The 13,373-nt window shown below is 42.8% G+C and overlaps 1 protein-coding gene across 1 annotated transcript in view; it reads right to left on the reverse strand.

Annotated features, from left to right (window-relative positions):
- The window catches only part of MAP3K9 (mitogen-activated protein kinase kinase kinase 9), a 99,191-nt gene that overhangs the window by 26,836 nt on the left and 58,982 nt on the right, over positions 1-13,373 (reverse strand). Inside the window, exon 3 of the mRNA XM_023546317.2 lies at positions 6,329-6,509. Coding sequence (XP_023402085.1) covers positions 6,329-6,509 — 181 coding nt within the window. The remainder of the gene's footprint in view (positions 1-6,328; positions 6,510-13,373) is intronic.

Raw genomic sequence — 13,373 nt, forward strand, 5'->3', positions numbered from 1 at the left:
ACACCTGGGCTGGACCAGAACTGTTTTTCTTATTAACCTGTTTCATCTCTAAGACTGTCGACCTGGTGGCCCAGGCTCTAAAAGGAAAGGTCTCCCTTGAATGGGGTGGGCTGGCGAAGCTCTTGCACTTGGTAATCAGCTGTGACCCCACATTCCAGGAACCACACTGACTATTTAATGATCTTTGGCAAAGGCAAGTCAACTGATACACATGAAAACACTTTGCAATTTGTAAAGTAACATGCAATATTCTTCTTCTTCTTGTTAACCAAACCCTCATTCTAAATGATGACGTATTTTTTAACATACATATGTAACATATAGACTAGCATATTTTTTGACATAGCATACTTATTAACATGGTAATATGTTCATGCTATATTGTGTTCAAAAGCAGTTTACAAAGCAGAATGATCCCATCTAAAGGGGTGGGTGGGGTAAGCACATGAACAGGAGTTCACCAAAATATCCATATAGATTATTTTAGAAGTTGTTAGGGTCATTTTCTCTTTTTGTTTACTCATATTTTCTAACTTTTTTTTTCTCTGTAGTGAACATGCTTTACTACTATAATTTAAAAAGTTAAAATGATTAACAAAACGCCCCCACCGCATCCCACACACAACACTGGGGGAGGATACCCTCTGGCTGTACCACAGCTCCGCACAGCACAATCAACGGGAAAAATTTGAGCAATTACTCTTTTCAAAGCAGTTCCCAATCCAAGCAAATTGGGAAATTTATGTAGTTGAGGATCTGAGCCATGATCACCTTAGCCTCCATCACAGCAGGTAGAAGAGGCCTGGAGTACCATGCCTGAAGAGCAGAAAGACAAACTCAGCTGGCCTTGGGCACTTGGCAATAGCTGAAGCCTAGAAGCCCCAGGCTCTGAGTGAGCCCTAGGGGCGAAGGGAAGGCTCTGGCTCAGCTCCGTGCCTGGCACACTGTAAGCATGCAAGAAACATTTCTTGAATGAATAAATCAATTATAAATCGATTTCAGAAACAGCTTTATCTTGAGTTCCTAGCCATGCTTTAGTCCTTTTTGTGGGGCACAGGCATGGTGAATCAGTCATTCCGGAAGAGGCTACCCAAGGCTCGGGAACAAGAGCATACAGATAGCGGCCTGGCTACAAGCACAGCCTTTCAAGATATACATACTCTAGTTCTAAATCACAGCTTGGGTGAACTTAGGCATGTGGCTTAAACTGTCTGAGCCTCACCTCACCTGTTACTGTAAAATTGAAATAATAACTCCTACTTTGGGGAATTATTGTGAGGAAGAAAAGGAGCCCTAGTGGTGCAGTGGTTAAGCACTTGGCTGCTAACCACTCCCCAGGAGAAAAATGTGGCAGTCTGCTTCTGTAAAGATTACAGCCTTGGAAACCTTATAGGGGCACTTTTATTCTGTTCTACAGGGTCACTACGAGTGGGAATCGACTCGATGGTAGTGGGTTTGGCTGAGTTTGTTTTTTGTGTGTGTATGTGGACTAAATGAGATAAAAGGTATAGAGCACTTAGCACTGAGCCTAGCCCTTAAGCATTTGTGGGTGGAAAACACTGATGTACATGTTTTGCTGGAAGGATAGTAATGGGCACACTTTTTCTTCTGGCAAAGGTGTGAGATCAGAGCCCCTTAGATGAGTAGCCTTGAGGATTAAAAGGCCTATTTAATGGGTTCGATAAATTGTGTCCTAGCAGGAAATTGGGCAGCATGGGAGCTGAGAAAGCTGGAAGAGAGCAGAGCGAACTATGTTTTCAAACCACATTCATCAACCAAGCTGAGTCAGGAGACTTAAGTCCTGGGAACAATTCTAAACTAGAGACCCTCTAGCAGACTCAATGACAACTTCCAAAACACTTCATCCAACAAGCTGTCGCTTTGGGGTTTACCACCAAGCTATTCCCTTCAGAGAGTAGAATAACTTCACCAGATGCCTCTCAGCAGAGGCTCCTCAAACCTGCTTTTGGGATCTATGGCTGAAGGGCAAGGCCTGGAGGTTAGGCTTTGGAACAAGGATACTTTGGGAAAAAGTTGAAAGATCCTATCTTGTTCCTTCTATAATGGACTCATCCCTACAACAGCCTTGCCCTCCCCTGCCTACCATTTCTGTCACCAGGATTAGACCCTATATTAGGCATCTGGGCATTCCTTTCCCACTAAGAATATGCCTGGATACCTGAGGCAACTCTGTCCAAACATCTTAACGGCAGAAACCCTTGGAGTGTGTGATAATCTAACCTGAAAGATTTCAGGGCCAGGATCAGGAAACAAGCCTAGCAGGAATATAGGAATAGGAAACGGTCATGTTACTGAGAAGTCATGGCTTCCCATAAAGGAAGATAAGCTAAAGTGTAGTATGGCAAGTGGCTGATTGTTCCCCCAAAACCATTCTTCCCTTTTAGCTGGAGTCTACATCTGTCTGCCTCCTTGAAGGGAGGTGTGTCCACATATCCAACTGCAGGCAAAGAAGAGAGTACAGAGGAGATGTGTACAACTTCTGGGTCACCTCCAAATTAAGGACAAGCTACTTAACACTGTTAAGCTCATTTCCCCCTTTTCTGCAGGCTGCAATACAGAAGTAACAGCCATTCAGATTTAGCCATTCAGACAAAGACAAGGCACTAAGGGATGATGGAGCAACAAGCCTGAAAGAACCTGAGTTCCTGAATGATCTCATGGGGCAGAGGTGCCCTGCTAGCTGGAGTGGCTGGGTTACTCCTTGAAAGAGACATACACTTCAATTTTATTTAAGCCACCATATCTATAGGTCTCTTTGTTATAGCAGCTTAGCTTAATTAATACATTAGTTAATCTCATTAGCATATGGTTGAAGCATACAAAATTACCACTTCTGTATATCAAAAACAGTTGAGTATCAGTATATGGCTCAAAAATATATGGTCAGATATTTTAAGGAAAGATAAACTCTCTTCTTTACATTAGGTACTTCACCCTGTCATTAATGTGTGATAAAATAAAATTCAATATACAGAAGCTACAAAGCATCACTGAAGAAAAGACATTCCATGTTCATGAATTGGAAGACTTAATATTGTTAAGATGACAACACCTCCAGATTTAATTCAATTCCTATCAAAATCTCCGAAGCCTTTTTTGTAGAAACAGACAAACTGATCCTAAAATTTATATGGAAACTCCAGGAATCCAGAATAGCCAAAACAATCTTGAAAAAGAAGAACAAAGTTGGAAGGCTCATATTTCCCAATTTTAAGACATACTACAAAGAGATGGTAATCAAGACTGTGTAGTCCTGGCAAGACAATAGACATATACATCCATGGACTGGAACTGAGAGAATAAACCCTCACATTTTTGGCAAATTGATTTTTGACAAGGACGCCAAGACAATTCAATAGGAAAGAATAGTTTTTTCAATAAATGGTGCTGGGATGACTGGACACATGCAAAAGAATGAAGTTGGATCCTACCTCACATCATATACAAAAGTTAACTCAAAATGGATCAATGACCTAAATTTAAGAATTAAAACCACTGAAGTCTTAGAAGAAACCAGAGATAAATTTTCATGACTTTGGATTAGGCAGCGTTTTCTTAGATATGACACCAAAGCACAAGCAACCAAAGAAGACATTGATAAATTAGATTTCATGAAAATTAAAAACATTTGTGCTTCAAAGGATATCACCAAGAAAGTGAAAAGACAACTCACCAAATGAAAGAAAATATTTGTGAATCATACATTTGATAATGGACTTGAATACAGACTATATAAGGGATTCTTTCAATTGAACAATAAAAGACATATAACTAAATTTAAAAATGGGTGAAGGATCTGAATAAGCATTTCTCCAAAGATGATGCACAAATGGTCAGTTAATTCATGAAAAGATGCTCAAAAACATTAGCCATTAAGGAAACACAAATCAAAACTACAATGAGAAATCACTTTATACTCAACTAAACCAAAAACCAAACCCGTTGCCATCGAGTTGATTCTGACTCATAGCAACCCAACAGGACAGAGTAGAACTGCCCCATAGGGTTTCCAGGGAGCACCTGGTGGATTTGAACTGCTGACCTTTTGGTTAGCAGCTGTAGCTCTTAACCACTACGCCACCAGGGTTTCCTTATACCCAACAGGATGATCATAATCAAAAAGATGGAAAATAACAAGTGTGGGCGAGAATGTGGAGAAATTGGAACCCTCATACATCACTGGTAGGAATGTAAAACGGTGTAGCCACTACGGAAAACAGTTTGGCAGTCCTTCAAAAAGCTAAACATAGAGTTACCATATGACCTAGCAATTCTACTCATAGGTATATATCCAAGAGAATTAAAAACATATCTCCACACAAAAACCTGTATACAGATGTTCATAGCATTATTCATAATAGCCAAAAAGTGGAAACAACCCAAATGTCCATCAGCTGATGAATAAATAAATCTGGTATATCCATACAATGAAATATTACTTGGCAATAAAAAGGAATGAAGTTCTCATAAAAGCTACAACACAAACGAACCTTGAAAACATTATGCTAAAAAGAAGCCAAACACAAAAAGGCACACATTTTATGATTCCATTTACATGAAATATCCAGAATAAAAAAACCTGTTGCTGTCGAGTCGACTCTGACTCATAGTGACCCTATAGCACAGAGCAGAACTGCCCCATAGGGTTTCCAAGGAGCACCTGGTAGGTTCAAACTGCCGACCTTTTGGTTAGTAGCCGAACTCTTAACCACTATGCCACCATAAAAACAATCCATAAATAGGCAAATCCATAAAAACAAAAAGCATACTAGTGGTTGCCAGGGGCAGGGGGAAGGGAGAATTTGGGAATGACTGCTAATGGGTATGGGGTTTCCTTTTTGGTTGATAAAAATATTCTGAAATTAGACAGTGGTCGTAATGAGTTGAATGGTAGCCCCAAAAAGATACGTCCACGTCCTAATCCCTAGACCCGTCAATGTGACCTTATTTAGAAAAAGGGTCTCTGCAGATGTAATTAGATTAAGGATCTTAACAGGAGGAGATCATCCTGGATTATCCAGGTAGGCCCTAAAATCCAGTGACTAGTGTCTTCGTAAGAGAAAGGCAGAGGGAGATCAGAGACAGACAGAAGAGGAAAGGCGATGTGACCACAGAGGTAGAGATTGGAATGATGCTGCCACAAAACAAGGAACACCTGGAGCCACCAGAAAACGAACAAGGCAAGGAAAAAAATCTTCCTAGAGCCTCTGGAGGCAGTGCAGCCTGATGACACCTTGATTTTGGACTTCTGGCCTCCAGAACTGTGAGAGAATAAATTTCTGTTGTTTTAGGCAGCCAAATTTGTGTTAATTTGTTACAGCAGTCCCGGGAAAATAATACAGTGGGGATCGACGGACAACTTTGTGAATATACTATAAGCCATTAAAACTGTGTACTTTACAAGGGTGATCTTCGTGATATGTGAATTATATCTCAGTAAAGCTATTAAAAATATATATTTATACATCCAAAGCTCACACATGAGGAAGCAACACCTTCATAGGCTGAAGTACAATGATAATCTATATAGTCCTTTCTCTTGTATACCAAGCTGATGGCTACTGCCCACAGAAGTAAGAATGTATACTCTGTAGTTGCTCACGCCATCAGTGGGGACAAGACTTTTTAAATAGATCCACATCCTTGCAACATGCTGGGCTGACATTTAGTAGGGGTATGCTTGGTCATTTCTAGCCTGTGACTCTACAGTATTTGGTTCATGCTTGGGATCTTTCTTTTTCTATTTCTAGATCAATGTCCAATAGACAGAGCCTTGACTAAAGGCTTAACCGGTAACAGGAAAGGAAAATTAACCAGCCCAGCAAGACCATACAAAGAATACTCATATGTTCAGGAGCTTACAGCGAAGACACCTGGTTAACCCTCTTTCCAAGTCCACCAGTAACGGCCTTTTAACTAAAAGCTCAGCATTGCTGCTAAGCAAGCAGGATGACCCTGAGGAGGGTTTCCAGGAGTGAGACTGGGTTCCCTTACCATCCTGCAGGTCATAGATGGAAATATATGCTCTTCTTGAAATCTATGGCCTTTCCTAGAGAGCAATCACTGACACCAAGGCACCTGCATAACAGTGGTACTCTCCACAGCAATGGAGGGACTTTTGGTAGATGGAAGCATTGGAAATTATCCCCTAACAATGTGAGAATTAGTGCAGAATGATCTTCAGGGGTCATTTAGACCTACTTGAGGTGTCTGGGATTCTACGTAACGTGGATTCTCCAAGTCCTAAAGCATGTGTGCGGTCAAAAGCGACCTGGAAGAACACTGTCCCTGTACCACCGGAGCTCACCTCCACACATCACTGCCTTTGGAAAACATCGAGGCACGAATCACCTCGGGTGCCATCCAAGCATATGTCCCTGCCGCACTCATCTTGGTGGTCCGGTGCCATTCCCGAGCCAGGCCGAAGTCAGTGATCTTCAGAATCTTGTTGCTCAGGTCTCCATTCTCCACCTTCTGGAGGATCAATACTGGGCAAGGAAAGGAATACAGAATAAATCAGAGACTTTGCATCAATCACAGGGAGACCACTGAATATACAGCCCCCCCTGTCACTTTCCTGGCTTCTCTCACAGCCTCCCTCACAGACTGATGGTAGGAGACATCATTTTTTAAACACCTACAAGGCATCTGGCTCTGTGCCAAGTAATTTACAGGTATTCTCGCTTTAAATCCTCACAATAATCTTATATGCTAGGTACCACTGCCATCTCCATTTTACAGATGAGGAAGCTGAGATCCAGTGCCATTAAACGACTTTCCCCAGGTCACCTTGACTAAGAAGCCAGGACTGGAACCCTGGCACCTGACTCCAGAACCTGCTCTCTTAACCTTGATGCCATTCGGCCCATTCACACCCTGAGAAAGAAGAGCTATGAGGCCACAGTGGACCCTTCTGAGAAGAGACTGCTTGGGCTTTCTGTCTTCCAGGGCACCCCTGGGCTATGACCCCTCATGGACCACAAGGAGCAGAGATGCACAGCAGACTGTCCAGGTTGCAGACAGTGAAGACTTTCCATGAACCTCTCCAGTTACTTGCTTCAGCTCTTAAGAAAGAATGTCCGTGAGAACTGACTAGCAAGCTGGGGAGGTGAGGGGGCATACACATGTTCACACCATGATGTTCTCTATGAACCTGCCCATGAAGGAGGAACAGGGCACTGGACCAATTATACGCTGGACCTTGTCTCTCAAGGTCTGACATGAAACCACTGTAGTGTGGGTGCCATCTTGGCTCTCCTAGGGCAGCTGCTGAGAAGGCCACCTCACCCACATGATGGTCCCTGTGAGAAGTACACCCCCCAAATGTTTTATTAGAATTTTAAAAAGTGCACTCTTGTGGGAGCCAGTCACCCTAAAAAGAGCATAAGGAACTCTGTCTAAATGGGCACCAGTTAGCTCCTTGGATGTGCCTCCATTTCCAAAAGTGGTATGGAGTTCCTGGTCAAGGCACATGGCTGCTAACCAAGTCTACCCAGGGGCACCTTGGAGGAAAGGTCTGATGATCCACTTCCAAAAATTCAGCCATTTACAGGAGGAGACAGGAAAGCTGGTAATAGGGAACCCAAGGTTGAGAATGGGAGAGTGTTGACATGTCATAGGGTTGGTAACCAATGTTACAAAACAGTATGTATACTAATGTTTAATAAGAAGCTAGTTTGTTCTGTAAACCTTCATCTAAAGTACAATTAAAAAAGAAAAAAGATTAAAAAAAAGAAAAACTGAGTTGGTGAATGATTACCCAAGAGTGCTGGTTCTTATACATATGGGAGCCTGTTGAGTAAACTAACAAACGGTTAAAACCGCTTACTATGCTCCTGGATTAATGCTATGTGCTGAGGACAGAACGGAGAATAAGGCAGATGCAGTCCTATCCTCACAGCTGAATGCTTTTCAAAGTAAAAATATTTATTAAGAAATAAAAAACCAAAAAATCAGACATTGAAAACCCTATGGAGCACGGTTTTACTCTGACACACATGGGTCATCATGAGCTGGAATTCACGTAACAGCAACTGGTATGATTCCAAAGGCCTTGTGCAAGTACACCCCTTTTGGGCCAGATACTAAGTCACCTGGAATTCAGAGTTCAGTATACAGGATTTCAGAGAAGGAAGAAAGGCTCTCTCCTCAACCCTGCCATTCAAGTCCAAATGGGGGAATGTGGAGAAAGGAATCTTCTGAAGACACAATAACTAGAAAAATGTTGACTCAGTTGCCCCACTCAGCTCTACCTAGGCAAGCAGTAAAACCCACAACTTAGTTCTGAGCCCTGTTACTGTGTTACTCCATAGTGAGCCCCAGTGGCACAGTGGTTAAGCACTGGGTGGTTCTAACCCACCAGCCACTGCCAGGGAGAAAGATGTGGTAGTCTGCTTCTGTAAAGGTTACAGCCTTGGAAGCCCTATGGGGCAGTTCTACTCTGTCCTATAGGGTCACTATGAGTTGGAATCAACTCAATGGCAATGGGTTTGGGTAGAGGTATTTGCATTTTAAGAAGATTCTCAGATAGCTCAAACTCGCTCAGTAAAGAAAGGAATCTGTGATGGTGGCACTTTGGGTACCATAAGGGTGTGTTTGTTTGTTTTTAGGGCAGTGGCCTTTGGTAGGTCCCAAAAGTCACACACTGAATTGTTCCATATTGAAAGGACGTAAGCCAAAGATCTCTAGGTCCTATGTGCTTCTCAAAATCAGTAGTAAAGAGGGATTACAAGCAGCTATAGAGCTGGAGGCAGGGAAGAAAACTGTGACAGCTCCCTCGACCTAAGGGATTAGTTCCCCTTCCTCCACACCCTCTCCTCCACTCTCCTAACATCTCTTCCCACACAGGGTTTCTAGCATCCTGAATGAGTTTGGGCCTAGAACACTTGGGGAGGTTTAAAAACAAAAAAGTTCTCCATTTCATCTAATAACAAAAATTTCTCTATAATCCTCTGTCTTCTCTTCCCCTATCCTAGGGCAGAGATAACAGACAAGCAGGTATTCAGAGTGCCGGGCAAACGATGCTAAAGAAAGCCACCATTACCTGTATAAAGACAGCCACCAACTGCCGATGGTTTCTCTCTGAGGCGCCCTTGCACCAAAGATTCAGAGAGAACCCTTCACCTTACACATCCAGTGGGGTTCAGTCCTGTCACCCCAAACCTTCGGGTGGCTGGGACAGGGTACTGGGAGGTAGGTAGTCGTGAAGCTTCACATGAGGAACCAGACAAGTGTCCTCAGGTTTTCTGCTGGACGGCGAGTCAGCAAAGTTTTGATTCAGTTGTATGAAACAAGTTTTTATAAACTTATGACATAATAAAGATTTTTAAAATAGACTAGTTTGTTAGATGACTCAACAGGGATGGCAGAAGGATAAAGATGGGCAGGAATCAGCCCAGGGACTTAGTCTGAATTTTAATGCCTTAAACAGAGCCCTGGTGGTGCAGTGGTTCAAACCCACCAGCCACTCCAGGGGAGAAAGATGTGGCAGTCTGCTTCCATAAAGACTGGAAACCCTGTGGAGCAGTTCTACTCTGTACTACAGGGTCACTATGAGTCAGAATCAGCTCGATGGCAACGGGTTTGGTTTTTGGTTAGATAGTGCAGATGTGGGTCAGTACCACCTAATCCCCACGATTCCCTGCTGCCTGACACCCAGAGCTTGCCACAAGCATTTACTGACAAGCAGGGCCTCTGAAGGCATCCAAGTTATGGAATCCCTGGCTTAGAGGTCCTGCCCTCAACAAAGAGGAGGGGCTGCACGCAGAAGCCAGCTAGTAATCCTGGCAGATAGTCCTAGTAAATGATTCTCAATAATAACCAACCAGATTCTGTTGAATCAACTCCAACTCATGGCAACCCCATGTGTGTCAGAGTTGAGCTGTGCTCCAAAGGGTTTTCAAATGACTGATTTTTCTGAAGCAGATTGCCAGGCCTTTTTTCCACGGCACCTCTGAGTAGGCTCAAACCTCCAGCCTTAGCAGTCAAGCATGATAATCATTTGTACCACCCAGGGACTCCATCTCAATAATTGTGTTCTGAAATACTGTTATCTACTAAGCATCTAATACTATTAATAATTAAAGCACTAAAGTTTGTACAAGCTTTACTTTTGAAAACACAGATAGAGTGGAGCAGGTTCTCTGCCTTGGTTGCCTTCCCCCATGCTTTCCCATGTGGGAGAGAAAAGTTGACTTATCTATACCCCTGCAGCTAGCCCACTGTAAACTTCCATCGCTGACAAACAGCTGTGGCAATAGCAAATTATTGTGCTTTACTACTTGGCAAGTTTTAAATGTTTTGTCATAGTCTGGTGAAGTCCACAAGAGTGTACTGTGTAAACCTCACCTTCAGGGGCAGATTACCCAATAAGCAAGGTATGCAATGCAAGGGTTTACTTACTAATCTGTAGCGCACAATTTCACTGTTTTTCACCACATCTTTGTGGCGAAACCCATGTGAAATTGCATACTACAGATTAGTAAGTAAACACAAGTAAGCCCATGCACACCTTGCTTATTGGTTAACCCGCCCCTGCTCACCTTTCACGTGTGGGGTAGAAGAGAAAATGCCGAGAACAACGAACGAGTCCAGGCCTAAGTCAATGGGGGACTGGCCAGGGTAGAGGTAACAGAGTGAAGAGACGCATCTGAACTACAGATAAGACCTGGTGACTAACTAGATACAGGAGCTTGATGGACAAGGGAGAGGTTACCAGCATTTCTAGCCTGAGTGACAGGGAGAATGGTGGTGCCCCTGAGGGAAGTTGAGGGAAGAAGCCAATTTGAAGAAGCTGAATTTGGTTTTACACATAATGGGTTTAAGCTGACAGTAACAGAAGTCAATGTGGAACAGAAAAAAAGAGCACGATCTTGAAATCCCAGGTTTGACACTCTGTGTGAGTTTGACACTCTGTGTGACCCTGGACATGCTCCATAAATTCTGCGCCTCAATTCCTATGTCCATAAAATGCAGAATTAAAGAAGATACAAGAATAAAGCATCTAGCAGAGAGAGTGTGTCTGGCGCATCAATAGGCACTCAGAACCTACAACTGTTATTATTACTATAATGATTAATTGTCTTGTATGTAAGTGGAAACTATGGGACTAGAGCTCAAGGTATTGATTTGGGAAGCATGGCAGTCCCTAACGCATAGTGAGCATGCAATACATTTTTTACTATAGGAATAAATTAAGGTTGATTAATAATGACAGGCACCAATACCCATCATGCTCTATGTAACTGACATGATACTGAGAGGCTTATATGCATCACCTTGGTTAATCAGTTCTATGAAGTGTAGCTGTTATCCCCATCTCACCCATGCAGAAACAGACACGGAAAGGTTGAGTCATTTGCCCACAGTTAGACAGGGACAGGGATGGGAGGCGAATCCAGAGCTGAATTCAGAGCCCCGTTCTTCCCCACTGCGCTGTATCATCCAGAGAATGGCAGAAAGGAATCCTAGGCATTCTCCAAGGCCTATCTCGATTTCTGATGATCCCTAATCTGCCTTCACTGATTAATTAGTTTTCACCACCCTCCTTTTACCTGAATTATTCCTTCAGCACCTAAAACCAGTACCACCCAAATTAACAGTACATATACTTCGGCAGTGGGTTTTTGGTGGGTTATACATCTTTTAGGAAGCCCTGGTGGTGCAATGGTGGTGTTCTGCTGCTAACCGAAAGGTCAGTGGTTCGAACTCACCAGCCACTCTGAAGTAGAAAGATGTGGCAGTCTGCTTCCATAAAGATTTACAGCCTTGGAAACCCTATGGGACGATTCTACTCTGTCCTATAGGGTCACTACGAGTCAGAATCGACTCAATGGCATACAACTGTGTGCTTCTTTTACTCATTGCCAATTGCTGCAGGTACATATGTCTCATCATTTCCTCTAGAATGTAACAGAATTGACTCCTTGAGGGCAAGAAACTCATTCTCTTTCTTCTGAACTCTCCCCTCCCCTCCCCCAGGGACCCAATCACAGGACCAGGCTCTGAAAGAACCTGCCCTCACTGGTCACTTATTTGACTGAAGGAATGTCTGTGCACTTTCTCAGACTGTCCACTCCTCCATGCTGTTGGTGCAGGGCATGATGGAGTACATCCCCCAGTATTATCATTCCCTGAGGCACTGTGGGGAGGCAGGCATGTACCACCCAGGGTAAAGAGTGAAGAAGGAGCAATACCTCAGCCAGGTGCTCTCTAGTGACTAACACATCTACCAGCTGGTACCCCTGGGGGTAGGGGTGTGGCTGGGGGATACAAGGAAAGATAAGCTGAGGACTCTACCCTCAAGGGCCTTCCACATTCTACATGTAAAGATCACTGACAAAATCTGAATATCAGTTCAATATAAAATGTGCATTAATAAGGGGTAAGATTTTGCTACAATCAGTAAGATAAGCACGGTTTTCCAAAACTCAGTAATCCAAAAACCATATTCCTGATTTTTTCCAGATCTTGAAATCACCTTATATACCATTCACTTAGTATTTTCCTTTAAGTTAACATAAAAAAAATCACTGAAAGGGAAATTTTATGTCATTATTGTAAATGGAAAAATTAAATATTTTCCAAACATTAGGTAACTGTACAAATAAAATGAAAACAAAAACAAATGTTATCGTATTTCAGTATATCTGCTACTACTCAAAGTTTTGAGCTTGCTTCTTCTGTTAGAAACAAAAGACTAGGAAGTGTTAAAAAAAAAAAAAAAACCAAACCAGGAACTATTCGTGGGTGGTATAAATGGTTAACACACTCGACTGCTAATGGAAAGGCTGGAGCTTCGAGATCACCTAGAGGTGACTTGGAAGAAAGGTGATCTACTTCTGAAAAATCAGCCATTAAAAACCCCATGGAGCATAGTTATACTCTCACACACATGAGGTCCCATGAGTTGGAATGACTTGATGGCAACTGGTTTAGCACCAAAAATAATTTTGATCCTTCATATAGAGAAGTTGAAAGATAATTGAAGAGGGAATAGCTTTTTATCGGATTCAGTGTTACTTAATGACAAGTTTGCAGAACACCTACAATGACCTCAAGGCCACTCCCTGCTAGAGACATCAGAGAGGAGATACAAATCGGGGGGATGGCCACAAAGGCCTTTGTGAGTATGACCTAATACCATTTAGCAGAAGCCTTGGCTCTCAAAACTTGGCATAAATGAGAGGACTCTCCCATTAGGTCCTAATGGTAAACTTAGCTTTGGCTGATGATTTATCATTTTGAGTTTTCGTATTTATTATTCATCGCCATTAGCACAAGGGCCTCCAATTTGCTAAGTGCTCACCTTGGCACCAAGGCGGCCGTCCTTCAGATGATTCAGTGCCATCTTT

Source organism: Loxodonta africana, chromosome 10 (genome assembly GCF_030014295.1).
Source record: "Loxodonta africana isolate mLoxAfr1 chromosome 10, mLoxAfr1.hap2, whole genome shotgun sequence".
NCBI classification, from domain to species: domain Eukaryota; kingdom Metazoa; phylum Chordata; class Mammalia; order Proboscidea; family Elephantidae; genus Loxodonta; species Loxodonta africana.